A 24098-nucleotide genomic window follows, 5' to 3' on the forward strand; every position below is an offset into this window, starting at 1 on the left:
TTTTGTGTCGCAGCCCGCCATGGGCTCTGATGATAGCCTTCATTTGGAGTCGCTGCTTGGCGTTTGAGATTTAAGAAGGGGATATATGATCTGCTTAGTGGGATCTGGCCTGTCTTCTGACGGCTTCTCTAGTGTGTCTCGCTGGGTTTCAGAGCCATCACGAAGAATTTGATGTATGTCATGCAGCAAGGAAACATCAGGCACTACCACACCTGGTTAATGTTATCATATACTACACAGCAGGTGTACATCAAAGTGTGTTCACAGACAACACAAGAGCAAAGACGCCTGGATATAAGTTTATAGTTTAGTAGCAGAGGGCTTCCTACCATGAAAAATTGAGGTTATAACCTTGGTGTGGCTTATTTTGATGGTGAAGCCTTATTTCACTTAGGAGGAGCCACTGCAATAAGTTAAAATGTTAAATAGTATGTCAATTTGGGTAAATTTGGTGGCATTACAAGTTCTTTCGAGTACAGAAATGACAACACTTGATAAGGTCAAGGTTCAAATTCTTGTTCATTTTGTTGACACATTACAGTCGATTTTACAAATATTTTTTTGCACCTGAAAATTCATACAATAAAAAGTATGTAAAAAAGGAAACTGTCACATATATTTGGTATGAATCCCAAACTTCATGGACAAAAGTCCTGTTTTTGGTCACATCGTTTTTATCCTCATCAAACCATTCAGTGAAGCTCCGAGTCAAATGCACTTTTGTATCGTCAGCCTCAGAGAGATCAGTTCATCCAGCATTTCAAATCAGAAATGTTGAGGCTGATAACTGAAAAGGACCCAAGCCATGCCAACAAAATGCTCCCCACGGGATTATCGTACCACGAGATCAGGGTTGTGGTGTTTCCTGCATATCTATGGTAGTTCAACTGCTGAATGCAAGTTTCTAATCAGCCAATCACATGACAGTAACTCAGTGCATTTAGGCATATAGACATGGTCAAGACAACCTGTTGAAGTTCAAAGTCAGCATCAGAATGGGGAAGAAAGATCACTAACTTTGTAAACCTTGGAGAAAAGATCCAGTGAGCGCTTGTTTTTTGGGTAAAAATGCCTTCTTGATGTCAGAGGTCAGAGGGGAATAGCCAGACTGCTTATCTTACTCCCTAGTGTTGTCGCACTTTACTTGCACCTTAACTAAACTAAACTTAATCTAATGTGTAATTAATAAGTGGCTAAATGCAGAATATAAAAAATCAGCCCTCAATTCGCCCTTCAGTCTGAAATAAGCTGTTTTAGTTCTTTGATGTCTCTTAAGTCAGTTTAACCGTACAGCACATTACAATGGATGATGGTAATGTAAACAGGATTAATTCAAAAACAAAAGAATATTAAAACACAACTTCTAAGCCAGCTTTCTTACGATTGGCTGCCCCTCATAAACAGAGGGTGGGGCTTCTGCGCCTGAGATGACCACATTGGAGAAATCCCCTCTCAATCACCTCATGCAGAGCCAAGAGTAGAAAAAATACCTGAAACCGAGTGTTTAGTGCAGTTTGAAGCTTGAGCTTTTGCTTTTGGGATTTAGTTGTACATATAATGACCTGATGCACACTTATAACCAGGGGTGGAAGTAACGAATTACAAATACTCACGTTACTGTAATTAAGTACATTTTTTGGGTACTTGTACTTTTACGAGTAATTTTTCAAGTGTGTAATTTTACTCATACTTGAGTACAACTTACACCATGTAATCTACTTCGCTACTTATAAAATCAAAAGTCACTACTGAGTACGCCCACAATTTGAATTAATATTCAAACCTTTCGTCTGCATTTTTGCAGCCAATAAGGCCGTGCAATCGCAACCGCGCCAATTTAAGACGTAAGCAAAGAATAAACTCCGCTGCAGCAGCAGGCACAGGTGTCTGGAGGTGCTAAATGGTGGAGTATAAACTACTTTATAGACGAAAGATTTGGAGACAAAGAAGCCAAAATGGAGACAGAGGACAACACTGTCAACCATGAAAACGACGTAGAAAAGACGGAGGACGCGTGCCCGTGGCCATACCTGGAGGAATTTTTCGTGTACAGAGGAAGAAAAGGAGACAGCGTCCAGATGCAGTGCAAACTTTGTTTGACCTCTACAGTCATTTCAGCTTACAAGACTTCAGCATCTAATCTAAAAAAACACATTGAGGTAAGAGGTTTTACAACTATACGTGTATGATATTGCTTTCTTATTTTTCATGTGTGTTAAGGTTACTAGTTTGGCTAAGATATTGTCACCGCCATTGGTTAGCCTGATATTAAAATAAGACGGAGCTAGCTAATGTGCGTGTGTGCATGCATAATTGAGCTACAATTCGTAGGAATGTTTTAGCTTATTATTTGGATAACCACCGTCATTACAATAAATTAAACTTGTAGTCATTTAAAACTCACAGGCCTACAATCAGCTGGCCTATTTAAAAAAACAAACAAACAAAAAAACAAACAAACTTGAACACAGTGCTGAGCTGCATCTCAAATTAATCTTCCAGCTCTCAGCTGACATGTACCAGAGCCCGATTGATGGATCAGTTGATCAGTATCATTGGCCTGATATAGGTCTATCATAGTGACATGGCTCTTAATCAGTAGGGTTATATGTTTCCCAATATGATATCTTTTTTTAAAGAACATAATGTGGATTGGTTTTATTTGTTAGCTGTATGGGCAGCATTTTTGTGTATGTGATCCCTTTTCTTAAATTAGATTTGCTAGATACACATATTTTGCTCTCTTAGTATTTTTAGGACCTGACTAATACTGAAAACTTTAGGGTGATACTGATAAAAAGGAGTTAAAAATTTAGATACTGATACATTGGTCGATACTCTTTTTACAGATAGTATACATATTACAGAACTTAGAATGTATACAGAAATTCATGTTTTTTGCAATGATCGTTCAAAATTGGTTTACACTTGTGAATAAATACAGCAATATATCTGCAAAATTTGACCAATTCACCACTCTTTTATACTATGCTCAACAATCAAAGATTAGCTCAAGTCTAGTTGAATAATGTTTTAAAAATGTGTTTTCTTTTAGTGTTAATCACAGTGATGTTATGAAGTAATGTATGAACCTGACGTATGATAATATTTATCTCTACAGAGGAAACATCCATCGAAGACTGAGCAGTACAATATCACTGTGGCATCAACATCTCGACAGCGAAAGACCACAGCCACACCAAACAAGCTCTCAGCAAATACACAAGCCAAGTTACCAGACCTGATGTTGAGAGCTGCAAACAAACATGTTCCACAAGCAACTGTTGACAAGCTTGTCATCAATTTCATATGTGAGGGTCTACAGCCATTTGCAGTGGTAGAACAGCCATCTTTCAAAGAATTGGTTAAGCCAAAGTCCTCTCCAGACCCACTGTCCGTGCCAGAATCTGTGAAGCTGCTGATCACATGAAGATGACTTTGGTTGCAGCATTGGATAAAGTCAAATTTGTTGCTACCACTACTGATTGTTGGTCAGCTCATCAGAAAAGTTACCTTGGAGTCACATGCCATTGGATAGAGGAAGCGTCCCTGGAAAGAAGATCTGCAGCACTAGCATGCAAAAGATTGAGAGGGTCTCACACATTTGACATGCTTGTTGGTGCGCTTGATGATATCCATTGCCAATACAAGATTAGAGGCAAAGTTGTAAGAACCACAACTGATAGTGGATCCAACTTTGTCAAGGCCTTCCACATGTTTGGGGCACAAAATGATGCAGATGAAGATGAAGATGAAGCAGACCCAGAAACTATTGACCTGACTGACCATAGGGACTACCATGAGGCAAGTGCAATTCTTGATGAAGACTCTGGTTTGGAGTATCAACTTCCGCCTCATCAGCGATGTGCATGTCACCTGCTAAACCTTGTGGCAACAACTGATGCTGCCCTAGCAGAGAGCATGAATGAAACCTACAAGAGGCTCTCCCGTGCAACCTTTGCAAAATGCCAGGCCATTTGGAACAAAACTGGCCGATCTCATTTGGCTAATGAAGTGGTAGAGGACAAGTGTGAGCTACAGATCATTCGTCCCAATGCAACACGATGGAATTCAACCTACCTTGCCATTGAAAGGATAATACGCATCATTGATGAGAAGGGGGAAGATGCCATCAGGAGTATTTGTGAGGAGTTCAAGGTGAAAATGTGAGTAAAATTGGACACCTACCAATATGGTTTCAAATTTTGTGAATTTTCCTTAATGGATGGTTAAAAACGTGAGCAGACTCTTAATATTAAATCAGAAGATCCCTATTATAGTCATGGTGGGTTTTGTTGTTGTGTCTTACAGGTTGAGTCCTGCAGAAGTTGCATTCCTAAGGGAGTACTGTACCACCATGAAGCCACTGGTGAAAGCTTCAAACATCCTTCAGTCTGAGTCCACTTCCTTTATGGGATGGCTCCTGCCAGTAATCCAACAACTACTGTCCAAACTTAGCAGGCTGGAGACATCAAGCAAGACATGCGTGCCACTCATCAGAGCCCTGCAAAATGGCCTTCAAAAGCGTTTTGGAGCGATGATGGAGGATCCAGAGTTGGCTGCAGCTGCAGTCCTCTTACCCAAGTTCAAGACTTCCTGGACTGACAGAGCAGATGTAACAGAGGCTGGTAAGGATTCATGTGATCCCATTTTTGTGTATTTTTACATTTGAACACATGCTTAAGTGAGTATTTCACCTAATACATTGTAAGTTATTGATGGTCTGTCCTGAATACTAAACAATCCTTTTTGAGAATTTGCCGATTTTAAATTTGTGTTCAGGAATAATCACTGAAATGTAAATAACAAAATTGTGTTATCTACTTGCAATTACAGCCTTGACATACATCAAACAACATCTTGAAACGACAGAGCATGAGAGTGAGGATCAGCAAAGAGAGTCATCTGATGAAGATGAATTCTTCTCCAGACCAATCTCCAGAAGGCTGCAAAGTGCAGTTGAGCTTGATGGTTATCTTGCTTGTGCCACAGACACCATGGAGCTGCTGCACTCCTTCTCAGCCATCAAAAACCTCTCTCTTAAACTGAACACAGCTCTGCCTGCTTCTGCTGCGTGTGAACGACTTTTTAGCTGTGCTGGTCTACTCTTCACTGCCAAACGAAGTCGGATTGCCTCTGTTAATTTAGAAAACCAGCTCTTGCTGAAACTGAACAAAAGGTTCAGAAAGTAAAGTGTGAAAGAAATGCTAAGACTTTAAGACACTTACCTGCCTGTTGTTCAGTGTATGGGGAAAAGTTTAAATGGTTCTACGCATGTTCAGAAACATTTTTGTCATTGTTTTAACAAACAAAATTCCTCCTTTTATATCTACATTTATTTACAAAACAAGTTACCTTTCTATACCTTGTTCATCTGAAAAATGTGCTTTGAACATAAATATTTATACTGGTGAATCGAGTTGAATGCCTGCTATTGACAACAGAATAAAACATCAGTCTGTTAAAAAGTAATTAATACTCTGAGTAGTTTTTGAGAACAGTACTTTGTACTTTTACTCAAGTATTTTTTTAACACCAGTACTTTTACTTGTAATTGAGTACAATTTAACCAGTGTAACAGTACTTGTACTTGAGTACAAATTTTGAGTACTCTTTCCACCTCTGCTTATAACAGTGTATGTGTTATAGAAAATAGAAAATCATAATAGGTCCCCCTTTAAAAACAGTTGGGTATTACCCCAAATTTAAAAGCCCCAACCTTTCCTTTTAAATTGGAAGTCCCTAATGAGTGCAGCAAAAGGCTTAACACTGCTTTCTTAATCTGTAGAAAAAGCCTCGTGTCATTCCAATACTAAAGGGATTCAGCATTTTTACACACACAGACTTTTATTCGCCAGCTTTTTCTTTTGCCGTTTCTTAACCAAAAATGAGTCTCGAGCGGCCCCACGATATCAAAGTAATCGGTTAATTTGAGACGTTATAGCAATAAAAAAATGGCGCTTTGAATCAAAGTCTGAAGTTGGTTAATAGGCTCTCCGACGGTTTGGTTCGTGTAATTTGAGCGTTCACAGGGGACGGCGCCTGGTTTATGTGATCTATTGCTTCAGAGCAGCACTTAAGTCGAATTATTAGCTCGACTGATGATGGATTTAAGAGTAAATCAAGAAATACCATGTTCCATAAGAGAGTGCCATCAAAAACACCAAAGAGGTGTTTGCTCTTTCTGTTTCACTTTCAACTCTCTCTCGGTCTCTCGCTCTCCTCTCCACTCTCTTTGCGTCTTTGTCGCTCTCCCACCTTGCCTCCCTCTCTCTCCCTCTTCCTCCCCTTCTCTCTTCAGGAACACGACTACAGTAGGTTTCAGTCGGTGTATGATTTATTCATTGTTGTGTTTTTTCCTTCTCCTTGAATGTTTGGTAGAGAGGACAGGAAACTTTGAACCAGAGTACAAAGCAATGTATATTTGGGTCACACATTTTTCGCATTTCTTCTGAGAGCCTTGTGTGTGTGCGCTCCCTCTCTCTTCTGAGAGGTTGTCTGGTGACTGGGTCGACTCCTCTCCTCTCCGCCACGTTCGTCCTTGAAGTGAGGAATCAGTGGGGTGCCCCGATCCAAGGGGAGGCAGGCGGAAAGGGAAAGGAAGGCGGGAGAAGGCGAACAGGGCAGAGAGGTTGGGAGCTAAATAATGGATGATTTCTTATTGAAATAAAGGCCTGGTGATAACGGAGGCATGTCATTACCTGTGAAACGGAGCGGAATGCTTAATCCTAAGCGCCACACAGCGAAAGCAGGCCACAACAAAGCCCCGCGTCGGCGGGATCGTCTCAGTGATGTAAAATTCACTGTGATACCAAGCCTGTTTTTTAGGTGTCATCACAGCAATGCAACACCTAATGTCATTACGTCAGTGCGCAAGGCTGAGCCAAGCCCGAGCGGCGCAGCAGCTTCCCCCCTTTCATGTTCTCCCCGTGCTGTGACTTTGACCTAACAGCAGCTCGGCTCGCGCTGATTGACTCAGCAGTCATTATCCCTCCTCCGATCCCTCCGCCATACGAAACTTGTCTGGCCTTGAGCCAAACCGGTAAAATATGAGCTGACACTGAACCCATGACACCACTTCTTCCCAGATACATTAGCGCCACTTCCCGAGCCTCACCTTCACCGCAGACGGCCTCGCAGCACAGCGTGACTTTTAAATCCTGTGCACCGAATCAGCGTATTTGCACCTGACGCAGGTTGTATATTTATCTCTGGTGTGAAACCTGATAAATAACTCATTTGGGTGTAGAGGAGCTCAAGCGAAACCCCGGGGGTGGGGGGCATTGGGATCGGACTGTTCTGTCAGTAGCTAACCTCAGATGTGAAAACGATCTCTTTCCCTCCATGCATGCCACACTTTTTGCACAAGTTCCTTCTCACGACTTAATTATTCACGCCCCACATTTTCTGCTGGTATTTTGAATTATGGATTTAGAAATGAGCAGGAAAGTACAAAACAAAATCAGGCTAACGACGTTAGCTGTAATTAAAATGGAGGAGTTGCAGGCTGCCACACTATTGGCTTGGAGAGAGATGTATTAACCAGGCATATGGTTATGATAATTAATCCCAGGACTACAGAGAAACAAATAAACACACGCTAAACAAACAGGGGGGACCAGATGAGGGCTGCAGGCAGCGGTATTTGTGGTGAAGAACCCAAAAAGGAGGGGGGCGGGGGAGGTCGTAAAAGTAGATCCTTATCGTCAATGCTGCACGCACGCACTGAAAAGTTAAAAAAAAATAATAAAGGAGGCGGGCGGTGAGGGAATGTGGAAGAACACAAGATCAGGACTTTTAGAGTTCATCATTTTTCCTCAGGTTTGATTCCAATTTCAGCCCTTACATTCACACATTTGTGCCGAGGGTCACCCACGGTAAACCCTCCAACACCGAGCCTGCTTTGACCCGGGCTAACTAACCATGCTACGTGGTAGTGCAGTACAGAGGGATGTCCGCACTCTTGCAGATGTGAGTTATGTGTGATTAATTCAGGATTGACCACCAAAATTAAACGCATTTCATTGAATATTTTTACATGTGACAACAATCCCACAGCTTACCTTCCTTTTTAGTTAAGGGACCATTCAACAGCAACAACGTGGAAGGGCTGGATCGGTCAGGCCACAAACTCCCCTTTGTAGACCACAATTTAACCCTACAACACTAACTTGTGACTCTGTAGCACTTTCAGTAACACTGGGTGTATTTTACCCAATAAAACATACTTGACATTAAAATATATTAAAGCACAATTACATGTGGCAAACAAAGTATTCTTCTTTTACACAAACAACATCAGTGTCATGGTGGGGGCCTAAAAATGCTTTAAAGCAACACAATGACAATCTCTTGATTACAATCGTGTGGGCGAAAATCCCCCAACGTTTGTGTTCTTGGTTTAATCTCACAGAGAAAATGCTCAGTCAGATTACAGTGTTTTTCCCCTTCACCATCTACATTGACCAGTGTGAGATGCCCAGTTTTGGAGACGCTGCAGAGATGTCTGCCTTCTGTTTAATGCAATGGAGCTCTTGTAGCATAAAGTATGTAAAGTATAAATGTTTATTTACAGAAATTCTGACCTGGTTCAGAACAAATGTGCAAACCATGTTGTTAGCAGCTTCATATACTTCTTCCTACGTAAGTAAACAGATAACAGCCACACTAACCAGTATCTTGAGAACTTGACGCAGAAACTAATCAGTTGGATGTCCAGTACTGTGCAAAAGGCAATTTAACACTGATCTATGTGTCATTCATATCAGAAAGGTGATTCCCAAAGAGCTATTAGCTCTCAGCATGGTGTGTTTGATCCACCATTTAGTACCACCTAGAATACATCTGATTAACAAAAGTTTCTCTTTTAATCATGACAATGATCCAAAAACACTGCCAGTGCAGTAAAAAGTGGAACACTATCAGTCATGGATCGGCCTCCCGAGAGCCCAGCCCTCAACATCATTGAAGCAGTGTGGGATCATGTTGACACAGAACTGAACAAAAGGCAGAAACATCCAAAGAAGAGCTTTGAATGTCCTTCAAGAAGCCTGGAGAACTATTCCTGAAGACGACTTAACAAGAGAGTTCAGACTGTGCTGAAGAATAAAGGTGGTCACACCAAATATTTACTTTTGAATTTGTGCACACTGGTTATGTGTCTACCTATTTAATCTACTGTTAACGTTCCCAGGAACATCCATACCAACATCCAAGGTTAGTGGTTCTTTTAAGGACTTGGACCATGACCTCCGACAACTGTTGCAGCTATGGCTTTCACATGTGTTTTTTCTGATAACTACAGGTAGTCTAGAAGGATAAATAGGGCTTTGAGGGTGCACTGTCCCTTTAAGCTTCGGCACTAAACTCAGCAGTCATATGCTGCTTTACCCCAGCAGTATACTGTATCACTGACTCACTAATATGAAGCTATCAGTGTTGACGGCATTATCCCTTTTTTTGTTTTCCACAATACAAACGAGCACAAAAGAACCTCATCTTCTTACAGGCTTTGAAATTAACAGCCAACCTTTTGTATGGGCTTATAAATAACTGGAGATGCTGCTTTCTTCTTCTTCTTAGTGTGATTCAGGGCTAAGACTGTGAAAGAAGGGAAGGGAGAGTAAAGGATGGATGCGGGGCCGTCCAGGCCCAGTGGCATGTGAATAGACATAGCAAGGGTTTGTGGTGAATCAGAAGAAGAGACGCCAGGATAATGCTCTCTCTTTCCCTCTATCTGCTCCCAGTTGGAGGATGAGGGAGACAGAAGGGAATAGCTGCTAATAAGGCGTTGGGTGAGAGGCTTTGGGGAAGCTCCCCGTGGTGCTGGTCTGTAATGGAGATAAGCATTGCCGTGTTGTTGTCTCACAAAAATCAACAAAGGGAACATGCGATGGGAGATTTGCGGGCGCGTCCCCAGTGAAAAGCAGGGCTTTCACAGCGATGTAATGTTTAGCAGCATTAGAAATCATTAGGCCCGGCACCGAGGAGGCGAGCGTGCCAGACGCCTCGTGCCCCAGTTAACGCTGTTTTGAAAAGCCACCCGTAACCCATTCCTTAAACTTGTTTTCTTCCATTCACCTTCAGATGTTGGCAGATCTGACAGGAAATGCAGTGGGGAGAAAATGACGACTAAGTGTGTTTGTTTGTTTTAGCCGAAGATTTAGTCAATCTACATCCCTGCGCCCTGTGATCTGCAGAAGCGATAAGGCCGTGGCCTGGCTGTAGTTAGAGTAGCAGCAGGTGCTTCGCCAGGCAGTGGAGGGATACAGAGGATGCTGATAAATGGGGCTGGTTTCCCGCATAAAGCACAGCACCCTATGGAGGGGAGAGAGATAATGCATGCAGAGTTCACAGGCGCTGTGGGTAGCTGCTGCAAGGAGGGCGGACATCTTTGGAGCCAAAATGATAGCTGCATCGAGATGAGGAGACTTTCAGGAGGTTATTTCAGCCGAGTTGGAAATAAGGAATGGACTCCTGTGATCTGGTGGATGAGAGGAGGCGTAACAAGGCAGGAGTGGGTTTTTTTTTTTTTTAAGTGAGCTACGTAAGCAGCACATATAAAGGTCAAGTTGAGATCCTAAAAGAGGCGACTGGCAGATAATTCATTGCTGCTAAAGAGTGAAATATATTTAGAGCAGCACTCTCTTTATATGGTCAGGTCTCCACATTTCATAGATTTCATTTGTGAAACTTGACCTTCTGGCTCTGTGGACGGCCAGTCTGTCTTGGCTAAGGGTGGGTATCTGTTGCTGTCATTGTGTTGCTCTTAATTGTTTAATTGGTTAATTATGAAAACCAGGACCAAATAAACTCAAAATCAAAATTTTAAAAACTCTATGTGCCCACGCACTTATGATTTCAAGACGTTGGTTTATGATTAGTTTCTGAAAGGGTTTATTTCTCCCTTCTAAAGTGGATTCAGATTTTAAATCTTACCATTGTTTCCTTCCTGGCTGACTAAAAAGTTGGAGAGGGAAATATTACTAACATGACTTATTATTGGATAGCAGGTTGACTAATGTCCTGTAAACTAGTATACTTATCTAGTTCCTTTTTAATGCAGTCATGAGAAAAATGTCTATGCAGTGTGTTGACACCCCATCATCAGTAGCTTGTAGAGCCAATTTTATTAGTACTCATTTTCTTTAGGACTTTTTCAGTCTCTCAAATTGCTGTGGGGAATTTTAGGCCACTTTTCTTTGCAGTGTTGCTTCAGTTCATTGACATTTGCAGGCACTCATTCATGCGCAGCTCTCTTAAGGTCCCAACACAGCATCTCAGTCAGGTTGAGGGAGCTTGACTGGAACATTGCAGCACTTTGCTCTTCTTGGATCATCATCCTGTTGAATGACCCAGTTTGGTCCAAGCTGTATCTGTCAGACAGATGTTCTCAGATTTGACTCTAGAATACTTTAATATTCAGAGGAGTTCATGGTCGGCTCAGTGACTGCCAGGTGCCCAAATCATGACCTCCCATCACCATGCTGACAGCAGGTATGAGGTGTTTGTGCTTCATGGCCAAAGATCTCTACTTTGATCTTGTCTGTCCAAAGGACATTGTTCCAGACGTTTTGTGGTTTACATACATGCACTGTGATGCCCACTATGCAGATAGCATTTCCTTGAACAACGTAAGACTCTGCTGTCTGTTTTCTTCCCAAAAATTCCTTTCGTTTTTCTTTCTTTAAGACACTCCTTCTCCCTATATTCTGCTACACTGCTACTCAATTCAGCAACTGCAGCATTCACATACCTGTAAGTCCAGCTAACAGAAGTCCCCATGTGCCCCTGTTGAGTCATCTTTAACCTCCTACCTGCAGTTAACTAGCAGGAGCTTTTCACACTAGCGGTAGCTGCTAACCAGCTGGTAATGAATGCACTGGGCCTGTAAGGTCAGGCCTGGTTGTCTGGGGACCCATTAGCAAATGCGAGCAAGCCCTCTCAGCCCTGCACTCTCTGCATCCCTCCCTGCATGGACCCTGTGTCCTGCAGGCTCCAGCTAACCCCAGTATAGCACCAGAGGCTGGGCCATGCTCTGTCCAGGGACCCCACCTCAGTGAACTGTCATTTGTCTCGGCCATCCCGCCAGCGCTGCGGGCTACATTAAGCCTTGATCTATGGGGCACTCCAGCCTACTTTTCCCCGGGATTCATATGTTGTATCCACTCTGCTGGGATGGGCTCAGTTTTTAAGTATTTACTTCTTCCTGGTGTTTCATAGTGGACTTGTTTTTTTTTCTTAAAAAAGCACATATTTTCACCCCCTAATCACAGCCATTTTTCATAAAAGTGCTACGCTACATTTCACCCTCAGCGCAACACTATCTTTTAAATCAGACAAAGCTGTCGAGTGAAGGCCTTTCTCTGCCGGCTGGTTTACACTATCTCCAGCCCTCTGTGTCCTGAATCTGGTGTCTCTTCGAAGGGTCTGTGTCGCTGTCAGCACTCACACTTTCACTTCTCAGCGCCGGATTCCCTCAGATGGCCCTTTCCATCCACCCTCCCCTCACCCCGAGGTTTCTAAACATGCTTCGATCTCGAGCGGGGCTTGAGTATCTCATCACCGAATGCTTTGTTTCTCTTGTTCCCAGACTCCGTGGTGGTGTATACCTCTCTTCAAGCACAACGTCCCTGGAGCCCGGCCAATCGCCAGGCCTCAACTAGAGCTGTCAAACCTAATTCTGCCAATGTCGGGTGTTGAAAGCTGGCATGGCAGACACTGGAGAAGAAAAAAAAAAGCTGGCGCGTTGCTGTCACATTACTCCTCAGTTGTGTGCGAGTGGGGGGAAGTTGCAAGTAAGATCATTTTGCAGAAACACTATAAAAGCCACATCAAGACGAGGAGCCACAGTTGCTCACTCCCAAGCCTGGTTTCTGGAAATAGACAGTGGGCATTTGCATGTTTCCTGCTTAGGCAGTCTATTCATTAGATTAGTGTTGTGGTAATGTGAGGACTAGCCAGACTTAAATACAGGATGTCATAAATCATAATGTTCATTTTAAGCTCATCCACACACACACACAAGTACTTGCACACACGCACACAAACACATGCAATTACACACTTAAACAAGCGGACTGGTTGTGTTCGGCGCATGTTGGAGGTGGACATCTTCCCGTCTCTCCGGCTTTTTTTTTGTGGGGCTCCCATGAATCATTGCCTCTTATTCCTTTCTCAGTGCGGGGGAAATCACATTAAGTGGAGCGCCGTGTTTGGCTCGCACCAGTCTTGTCTTAATAGCTGTAATTTGGAGAGGAGAGAAAGGACGGGAAAGAATGGAGAAGAAAGCTCGCTCACAACACTAATTCCAGTCAACAAAAACACCCCTCTCCGATCCCACCACATTAATTTGCATTAAAATATCCAACAGCTAAATATGTAAAGACAAAATAGTGGCATGCTATTTATACCTCTCCTGCCATGCGTGTGCTGTGGCAGCAGCAGTAGCAGCTGCGTGTGTGTGTGCACAACCTCCTGCAATTGTGCCGTGCAGAGCAGACCTCCCACACCAACACTGTAACCATTCCACTTTCGCACAAGTTAGCAAGAGCGAGGAACGCCATGTGGAAAGGGGAGAAATGCAGCATATTACGTCCAACTGTTCTATATAGGCTGGTCGCTCATTCACAAAGACCCAATTTACACTTGGTATTCTAATGGTTTCCAATTGTTTTCTAACAACTCAGTCAAGCTCGAGTAATTATAGGATATAAACTTCCACGTGACTAGTAAACATGACAGGGGGTTGCCCCGTGATTACATTGAACTGTTTTGCTGTCAGAGACTGATGCAAGCAGCGTCAGCAACCAGCTTTGCACAGGTCAGGTGATGGGAGGCAACCTGTCTGCAAACAAGCTCAGTCCAACTTGGACCGACTGCAATCACTCTCAGGTGAACTGTCAAAGGTTTGCACATAATTCTTCCTTTATAACAGATTGGCAACAAGTCACAATCATTCTGAGTCAATTTGCACTGAAGGCTGCAACTCGTCTGTGAGGAACCACATTGCAGTAGAAAACTCGAATCAACTGGTTCACAACTGGTTGTCCTCTGTTTACATTCCCATATAAAAGCAAAGTTGCTGAGCGCCTCTCATTTTACAGAGAAATTCCCATTCTGCAGCAACTCAGTCCCTGTTTTTGGAGGAATATCTGCTCATGTATATTGTATATATAGTAACTAACACATTAACCATCCATTATTTATTCCATTATTTATCCCAACGTCTTTGCACTCTGCACCATTGCACATATAAATATAAATGTGCCTCACGTGTTGCTGTTGTTGGTATTGTCCGTTGTCTATTCTGTTACGTCCACTGAGAGCAAAGAAATAACTGGAGTCTAATTCCTTCCGCGTGTACACACGCTTCGTTAATAAAGCTGATCCTGAAATGGATGCAAGTTCTGGCTGGACTCTGAATAAAATTACCCGACATTTTGCCTGTCTGTCTTGATTTCAGGCCCTTTTTGCACCCCGACGTAACACAAGGACTGTAAGTGTTTAAGTTTGTTCTAAACAAGTGGCAAGTTACGCACTCTGCTCACAGTCATGACTGACTGGACCTTTTAAGCCGTTTACTGAGTGACATAAATTATACAAAAGAAGCAGGAACTGGTGGAGTAAGGCCCAGTCAGTTTCAGTCAGTCAGCCTCATAAAATCCTCGTCAGTTTCACATTTACAGGCATTTTTTGATGGCCTTGTAGTAACTTCTGAGTGCCTCGAAGTAAAATTTGACCCATTATGAGGATCAGATATTATATAGACCATAAAGAAACATCCCGAATCCTGTTGTCTTTCTGCCAGCAACTTAGAAAAGTGTTTAGTGCTGCGTTTCAGGACGGGAGAAGCAACAAATATATAGATGGGGAGGGTGTTCGTCCTAGCGATTTTTTTTCATCTCGGATCATCCTCTGTTAAATACCTGTTTACTCGACGAGACAGGGAAACGTGATGACTCGTAATTCAAAGATTTGCCGTCAAGTTTGATTCTTCGCAGCCCAAGTGCCTTTCTATATCAGGATCTCATCTCTTTGGGTATAATACGACGATTTAATGGCGATTTCTCCGCTGCCGAATCCGTGGAATTATCCATGCTAATGCTTCTGTCTAATGCTACTATCACACTGATAATAGCATTATCTAATCCTGCCGGTGAGCGTTTGTACCTCTAGCTGTTGCAGCCATGATCCGCATAATTCCACTAACTAATGCACCAGTCACTCCCCGTACTTCACAACTCCTCCACAGCACAGATGAGCACCTCTCATGACCTCGAGCCTCCCAGAGCACCAAAATCAATATCCGGGCTCTAGTCATGGTCTGGCTGTAGGGCACCGTCTTTTTTTTCTTTTCTTTTTTAAGTGTATTTGCAAAACACAATTAAATGTATTGCAAAAAACAAAAACACAACAGAACAAGAACCTTTAAAAGATTAAAAAGTCCAGGACTTGTATCAGATCCAGTGGGTACATTCAGTTCCATACCTGGCACAGTGGTTCGTTTATGGCTCGTACGCGCTTACAGTAACTATTTTCTGTCTTTGCTAACCTCCTCTCCCCAGCGATTGCCACCCACTCTAACATTTCCACAGTGGCTGAGTAATCTTTGGCTTCCCTGCTCTGCGGTCGCCTCTGCAAACAGCAAAGTCTTGGACAGAAGCCCCCCTCTCACTGGCTAAGGTGAGGGAAGGTGAGTGGGATGAGCAGAGAGTCTCCAGAAATGTCTGGAGAAGTGTAAACAAAATAAATAAATAAAAAATTTCCTGTTTAGAGTAACTCAGTCAGCTAAATTAACACACAATTGCTTGCCTGTGTTATGCGGTGTTTGGTATAGCACCTCACAGCATCTCGGTGTCAAATTCTTTCGCACTGGGTGGCCCCAGGGAAACCAAAATATTCTGTTACTCTGGCGTTAAATTAAACACCTTTTTTCTTCGTCTAGTGATTTGCATGAGTATATTTGGAGGGAACAACTCTGGCTGATTGCTCGAGTCCTCATTTTTGACTTATTACAATGTCACTGTCACACCTGCTGGAACAAAAAAGGGTGTAAATGTGCATGGGTTGGGGAAAAAGCTGATGCTTTCTTGTTCTGTTCCATAAAGGTGGAGTTTCTAGTGCCATATGGTATCTTATGCGGCTTTCTTTATATTCCCCCTTAAACGCTTAACATCGGAAAACATATTTCTGCCACACAAAAGGTTTAGAAGTTACGAGGGCTGAGATGGAAATGGTGGTTTAAGGTAGTAACAGTTCGTTTTCACCCATCACCAACAGCATAGTCACTCTGGTTTATCCACACATGTGTATGGCTTCTCTAGGCTCCAGATGATCTTCAGATACCTGCAGTGGTGGATCGGGTCTGTCTCTTTTGTGCCCATCGAAAGACGGGGGGCGTAAAAGCACGGTAAGCACAATTTACTGAAATAAAAGCTCAAATTACAGGTTAAAAACTGCCAAATATTGAAGAACTTAAGATTTGGCAAATAAATAATGTTATTAAATGATAGGCAAACTGCAGTTCTTTTTGTGGTCACTAGATGCTGGTTCGAAAATCGAGTTAATCCTCATAGACTTCCGTGTTAAAATGCCCAACTTTATGGCAAGAAAAAATACATTTTCCCTCCGTGGCAACTTTTCAGGAGTGATTTTTTTTAGCTTTCTGCTCAGCTTCACCTGATTCAATTGACTTAACTGAATCTTTTAACCAAGAGAAGACTGGACTCAGCTGGTTATATTCTTATATAAAAACAAGCAGAATGCCTATGTCATTTTATAGTTACACTACCATCCTGCAGCAAATACGACACTATTTGTGGAGGAATTTCTGTTTCAAATCTATGAGTTTCTGGCTACACTCTGAATATAAGCACTTAAAGTGAATTTCTGTGTATGCAGATGGCAAAACATCTGGCAATTCTGGCTGTTGACACAGTTAATCTGTATTATCACATGTAATTGCTATTTTGACCCCATTTGATTGCAAACTAGTAGTCGACCGACTCCGTCTTGTGGCCATTTTATTGCTGCCTAAAGTAAGACGACAATTGGCTGCAAGTTGTTGCTGACCTGGTCCCTGTCTCACAAGTAACCATTTCAAAGTTAATGAGACTGCAAGTTGTCAGCCCATGGTCAAAGTAATTTAATAGCATTGCACTCTCCAACCACAGTTCTCCCACATGTGACATGGTACGTGGCACAAATTAGCACTCAGACAGTCAATGGATGAAACTTTCTAACTGTGCCCACCTGTGTTTGTTAAATCATACTCGTTTAGTTTCACAAACAACGATAAAACTGCAGCTGAAGCTTTAATGTGAGTCTACAAATCAGTGACTGATGTCACAACGCCTACATCTGTATCTTAGAGACAGTGAAGAGTCACTGTGACGCCAACAATGAAGGTCAAGGTGAAATGTTTAACCAACTGAGGCACTCTTGTCCCCCGAGGCCTAGTATGCTGCTGTGAAGTTTGAAGACGATCCATAAAACATTATGAAGTCTTTACTGATTTTGCATATCTGATGTGACCTTTACTGGGTTTTCACCAAAATTAAACCAGCCCGAGCTGTTATTGGTAACCACCATCAAACAAAATTCAACATAATATCTTGAAAACTGTGAATGCGACACCGCTAACAAACTGACAAACAAACTGAAGAGATTACATACTCCCTCCCTTTGAGGGGAGAAGAAAAAGACAGCCCTCTTAAATTACATTAATCAATATTAGCATTGGCATTCTTTGCGGCAGCACTTGAAATATATTGAATGATGGCATAAATCTGCAGTGATGGTCTCTGACTGTGATTGCTGTAAAACCCATATGGGAGACGTCCTTCTAATACAAAAGGACTTCTATAGTCATGTAGGATGTCTGGGGAGTGCATGGAGAAATCCTTACACTCTGCCAAGCCCAGATTCATGGCCCTGCGTGTTTGGCTAGCCATTTCCTGGTGCTGCACTTGCTATTTTATTTGGCCCGCTTTAGCCCCAAGCATAGGGGGACAGTTGTCTTCCCCAGCTCCTGAGCGTGGAGAATTTCCTTGCTTACTTTTCCTCGGCTCTGCGGGAGAAGAGGGAGTATGATGAGAAAGTTAAAAGAGAAAGCTGGACGTCGGCCGTGTTTGAGTTATTAGTTAAGAGCGGGAGCCAGAGAGGGATGAACGCAGAACCAGAAAAAGATAAAGAGGGGCAGAGATTGAAAGAGAGGGCTGGGGTTGGGGGGCGGTTGCTGGGTCTTTCTTTCTGTTCTGCACATCGAGTTCTCACCTCTCTGTGCTTCTCAGAGTCGAGGAGAAAAAAAAAGGCTGTATTTGGCTGACACCAGCTCTTTGCCCCTAAAAGGAGGCTTTGATTAAACTGCCTCAATCTAAACAGATTCCTATGTGCAATATTTACCCACAATGCTTTCTATGGTGCCACAATTTATGTGGAGAGACACTGACGGAAATTGCAGAGTGAAGGATAAAACTATCTTGGGGGGCCACGCTGGAGCCCCTATGTTTTTTTTTTCTCAGCTGGAATTATAAGGTAGAAACACGGCGCGCCCGAAACACATTTTCACATTATGCTCAGGTGTTTGTTTGCTTTTGGCCCTCGAAGAGTAAAGTGTGTGTAATTTGTGTGCTCTACAGCCTGTAGGACATTCACAGTGATAGTTTGGCTGCGTTCCCTCCAGGTGCGTGTTACACATTGAGAGACGGCGAGGCAAAGCGGGACAAACAGAAAGGGGAAAAAGACAAAGAGGGAGAGGTGCACCTGGCTCTCCACTACACCTGGGAGGAGAGCTGGATGGTGAGGGCTAATGATGTGGTTTGAAAGCTTGCTAAATAGAGCTAGCGGCACTCGCTGTTCCTAGACGGCCTGTGGTTGGTTAGTCCTCACCACAGAGGTGCACATTCCTCCCTGTTCCCCGGTGTCAATCTCTCCTAACCTGTCCTGTTGTAATCGCACACGTCTGCACATTTCATGGGTGTTAAAGGCAGAGTTTTGACCAAAAACACTCAAAAAGAGGAAAGTGTTAAAACTATTATAATTCTAGCCTGAGTGATTTGACAATGATGAATCAATATTTTAGCTCAGAAGACGCATTTAAATGAGGATGTTTTTGGATTAAATCCCCTTAATAAGAATGAGAATATGCAGTAAATGTCTCTCTGCTGGGAACAAACTCAGTGAACTAGAGTTAGGGTTCTATACCAAATGTTGTGACGTCAATCGCCACTCCAGCTAAAACTCGACGTCCAACATGGCACCCCTCATTTCTTTATGCTTCCAAGCAGCTTTTACTTTTTTCTTAAACCAGTTCTCCAGGCGTAAAGGAGGTCTTATAAAAATTTTCTTTGGCAAGTGGCTGCTTTTTCACTCATTTTCAGTCCAATCCTTGTACCTAAACACAATTAAAAAAATGTTGTCAAGTGTCAGGTATCTGAAAGTTATGTCCTTAAGAAACAGAAAAAAATCCAGCAAAGAATTAAAAGGATCCGAAAGACGCATCTTGACTATCACTTGATCCATCTACTGTTCAATGAAGCCTCATCAGAAATGGTCTCAGTGGTAGGGTGGCTGTCAAGGAGCTGTTCTTAAAGCTGGGAAACTGGGAGAGAAAACTGAGGTATAAAAATTACACAAGAACTGGACTGAAAACCAGTGGAAACAGGTCTGGTGTAGTGATGAATCCACATTTTAACTGTTTAGGTTCAAATCATCGTCAGTAGAGAGGTACAACAACCATCTGTAAAACATGGTGGAGGCTCTGTCATGGTTTTAGCTGGACTTTAACCAGTGGTGTTGAAGATCTTGTCAAAATTGATAAAATATGAACACAGAAAAGTATAGTCAGAATGTGATCCACCCTGAAATACTATCTGGAAATCATCTGATTGACAACAGCTTCAAGTTTTCCGCATGACAATGATCCAAAAAACACTGTAGATGAAGTAAAATCATTGAACACACACTGCAACACTATCAGTCATGGATCGGCCTCCCCAGAGCCTGGACCTCAACATCATTGAAGCAGTGTGCGATCATGTTGACAGAGAACAGAACAAAAGACAGAAACATCCAAAGAAGAGCTTTGACTGTTCTTCAAAAACCTGGAGAACTATTCCTGAAGACGACTTAAAGACATGACAAGAAAGCTGCCTAAGAGAGTTCAGACTGTTTCAGGACTGGTAAAACGTTTGGTATGCACTAATGTCTGCAACACTGCATTTGCATATCTCTCTATGAAGTGTCTGAATCAAAAAAAAAAATGGTAGTTTACTAATTTAGTGCCAAAAAACTGCAGTTCCTCTCGTGGCTATTTGAGGCTGACTCCAAAAATGAGTCAAGCCCTCTACACTCCCATGTTAACAGCATTAAAAAGCACGTTTACAGCCTATTAAAAGCCTGTCTTCTATCTGGTACTAATTAGCAGATACATGTGTGTCTATTGTACCTGTGCAGTTTACTGCTAACCAACTGTCAGTGAGGCTAACATGTAGCTCACTAAATCATTTGCATTGTTGCCAGCGACATCTTCAATAGGTTTCTGTTTTTTCCAGGACAGATGAGCAACGATAAAAGTTATACCACTATAGTTTCACGCAGTACAGCTCAAGCTGTTTGACTGACAGGGAGCACCTGACACCATATATGTCACACAGTGCAGGAATCCTGCCGTTAATCATTTGAAAAAGTCAAATCTTTTGATAGAACCTCTCACCAGAATTCACACACAAATCTCTGCTTTGTATAAGTAGCTACTGTACGCTATAGCTTCTCCTTTACATCCACCTCTCGCCTTCATCCAGCTTTGCTACAGTGTTCTTCATCCCTGTCTAATGTAGCTGATCCCTGCACATATTCCTCCCCCCTTCTCCTTCTCTCTCTCCTTCTATCCTTCTTCTCTGGCTTTTGTGAGAAGAAGAGGTGAGGGGATATGTGTCTTTAACTGAGCTGGAGCTCTGCTGCAGCTTACCTCTTACTGCTAAGACAGGATATGTGCTCTGCTTTGTTACTGCTAACCTGCTTGTTTGGGGTGAGCTCAGTGTGTTTGTGTGTTGCTGCTTGTGTGTACGTGTGCAGAAGTACTGAGAAATCCCATTATGGAGCCAAGTTGCTGCCACGCTTTCCCCATACACACTGTGAACCCGGTGTAATCCACTCACACACTCACCATGCATCCTTGTTTGTGAGCGCACGCTCACACAAATACACAGCCTATACCCTCTAGACTCGGTGGTGAGCTGTGTATCCCCACGCACTGTTGTGTTACCTACCGTGAAACATGACAGCTAATGATATCGAAAGCTTTCTAAAGGTGTGTGTGTGTGTGAGAGAGAGAGAGAGAGAGAGAGAGAGAGCTGGATTTCTTCCAGACAGACATCGATTAGCGGGGAAAGAGTGCCGGCTCAAAGTGAAAGCTACAAAGTCAAAAGCTATGCTTTCGTGTATGAAATTAATTTAATTTTACACCCTTTTTACCTATAAATCAGGTTACTTTTCAAGCTAAATTAAGCCAATGAATGCTCATATTTGCTAATCTGTCAGATCGATTTCTTGGGCTTATGTACTGCAGGTTGCATTTTTCTCCCAGCGAGTGTGGATTTGGTCATTTGCAGAAAAGCTATCCGGGTTAAAACAGTATGTTTATGCGGCCTGTAACTCTGATTTCAGTGACTTTTATTCACAAACCAAGAACCTGCTTCATACTATAATGTAACAATTTAAACATTTTAATACACAGGACAGTCATTAAATCCTAGAATTCATATTTGATAATGACAAAGGAATCAAAGAGCTGCTTATTTATATTATTATATTATTAGCACAATAGCATGTGCTAATAAAAACAATACCTCAAAAGTAAAAACTGACAGTTAAACCAGGAAAAAATAAGCATCTATTTGTCCAGATGTTGATGTAGTTTTGAAGATTGTGAAGAGCCGTTAGAGAGCTGAAGCAAGCTCATGAAATATACACTGTATATAGACTCATAGTCGGGCTTTCTTTCTTTCTACAAGCTTCATTCACACACTTACAGCCGTGTTCAGTATCATGACCAAAGACACAAAACCAACATGCAGGTTGGAGCTCTATAAGAAAAGATGCTACTTTGTCACATACAAACTGTTCCGGGTTCCTTTATGGTTGTGACCACCTTCAGTAAATACCCAAGAATACTTAAACATGCATGCTAGACGAGCTGGGGATCAAACTACCAACCTTCTGAATAGTAGATGACCCAATCTACCTTTGTTGTATCCCACAGTTATATAATGGCTTCATGGTGTAGTAGTTTACACATTTGCCTAACAAGCAAAAGAGGGTTTCCTCTCAGGAAGGACATCTGGTGAAAAACGGTCAAATCAAAGATGCAGAGCTTCCTGCTGTGGTAATCCTTTATGAATAAGGGAGATGCTGAAAGTAGGGATGCACTGATATAGTGATTGGACATTGGTACATTGAAACACTGCTGAATGATAGCAGCATATGAACAAATAACACTCTGGTGGTTGATATCAGAGGCCAATGCTGATATTCATTTATATGGCACTTTTCTCCCGTGACCCTGAATTAATTGGATGGATGCATTTAGAATACAAACCACATTTTTTACATTACACAGGATGTTGTTCTCCAAGGCCAATTTAGAATCACTATTTAACCTAACATGTATGCCGTTGGACCGTGGGAGGAAATCCGAGTACCTGCAGGAGAAAGGTACAGCACTGTCGGTGAGAAAGAAGACTTTCCATCCATGTGTTTCCTAACAGCTTATCCAGCTTTTGTGCCGCAGGTGGGCTGGATCTTATTCCAGCTGTCATAGAGTGAGATGCATGTTACACTGTGGACGGGCCGTCAGCCTGTCACAGGACTAATGAAGGTTTTTCTTCAAAATTAAGGACCCAGTACGATAAGCTGAAGTTGAAGTAAACTACAGCATGTACTTAAACAGGTATGGTAAGAGTGGTAAGAGTCAGAGTTCACAGAAAAGACTAGCTTAACTAAAAAGTTGGTATTTGCAATCTGATTAAAATAGAATTGCCTTTTAAAAGAAAATGTTTGCTCTGATAAAAGAAATCCAGATGTAAATAAATGCTGATGAGTATAATCAGAGATCTAAAATACAATATCAACTGAATATGGTTAGAATATGTGATTAAATACTGCCTAAATAATCAATATGCATGTCCAGATGAACTCTAATGCTAATTCTAATTAAAATAATGGATATTCAAGAACAAAAGTTGAATGAAACATCATGGAAATACAAAAAAAAAACAAAAAAAAACCACCAAATAAACCTCAGAAAACACATCGGAAGTGTTTTTTTCGGGACACAGCAACGTGACAGAACAGCTGCAGAGGTGACAGAAACCAAAACGTGAAGGACTGAGACACATTTAAAAGAAGCAGAGGCGTTGTGAGGGAGAAAAAGATGTCAGGTAATGTGTGTTGTAATCACATTATTCATGTAATCCCCTAGATACATATCTGCTATTAGCCGTTAACTGTTAGCTTGTCACTTCCGCAGCTGGTCCGTCACGTTATTGTCTCCCCAAAAACACCTCTGGTGTGTTTTGTGTGCTTTTACTTGTTTTTCTTAAGTTGCACTGTGTTTGCGCTCCTAGGTCCACTGTAGTGTTCAGGATTTAACCTAGAAAATATTTCTCAAGAATTATTTGCTCTTCTGCTGCTCAACTCTTGATAGGTTGACCATAAGCACATCCACTTGGGGGTGGGGAGGTGTTCCACTCTTCTTTCATCACTTCCTGCCGGCTGAGCATAGGTGGCGCTGCATGTGCTGCATTGCACCTGTGAGACGGGCACAGAGGGGAGCCTATTTGTCACCAGGCTGTCTCTCTGCCTTGCTGTTGAGTGCTCACTCACTCTGTATGTGTGTGTGTGTGTGTGTGTGCATGGTTGACAAGGGAACGGGCTTCACACACATTCTCCATCCCGTCCTCCTCGACTCTCTCTCCCTCGCTCTCTCCCCCTCTGACCCCAACGCCATCTTCTCTGTCTCATCCTTTATGCACACTGACAGCGAGCCCCTCCGTTTATGGCACTGCATAACGTTCCCTCATTACCGCCCTGGACTC

At 42.4% G+C, this 24098-nt stretch overlaps 1 protein-coding gene across 1 annotated transcript; it reads left to right on the forward strand.

The window, feature by feature from the left end:
- Nucleotides 1–3385: 3385 nt before the first annotated feature.
- LOC146680946 (uncharacterized) lies at nt 3386–5472 on the forward strand. Its single transcript, XM_085449267.1, has 3 exons — nt 3386–4166; nt 4312–4628; nt 4837–5472. The coding sequence occupies exons 1-3, from the start codon at nt 3427–3429 to the stop codon at nt 5190–5192; spliced, it is 1413 nt and encodes a 470-aa protein (XP_085305393.1). The 5' UTR covers nt 3386–3426; the 3' UTR covers nt 5193–5472.
- Nucleotides 5473–24098: the final 18626 nt, after the last annotated feature.

Source organism: Copadichromis virginalis, linkage group LG23, assembly GCF_057382275.1.
Source record: "Copadichromis virginalis isolate Kocher_CV1m ecotype Utaka linkage group LG23, C_Virginalis_male_GT1.1, whole genome shotgun sequence".
Taxonomy (NCBI): Eukaryota; Metazoa; Chordata; class Actinopteri; order Cichliformes; family Cichlidae; genus Copadichromis; species Copadichromis virginalis.

Bases quoted from the DNA above. Each gene is read 5' to 3' on its own strand.
- LOC146680946 (XM_085449267.1), top strand. From the start codon at position 3,427: ATGAAGATGACTTTGGTTGCAGCATTGGATAAAGTCAAATTTGTTGCT. The intron at 4,167-4,311 runs GTGAGTAAAATT...TGTGTCTTACAG, and splicing joins GAGGAGTTCAAGGTGAAAAT to GTTGAGTCCTGCAGAAGTTG. The intron at 4,629-4,836 runs GTAAGGATTCAT...TTGCAATTACAG, and splicing joins AGCAGATGTAACAGAGGCTG to CCTTGACATACATCAAACAA.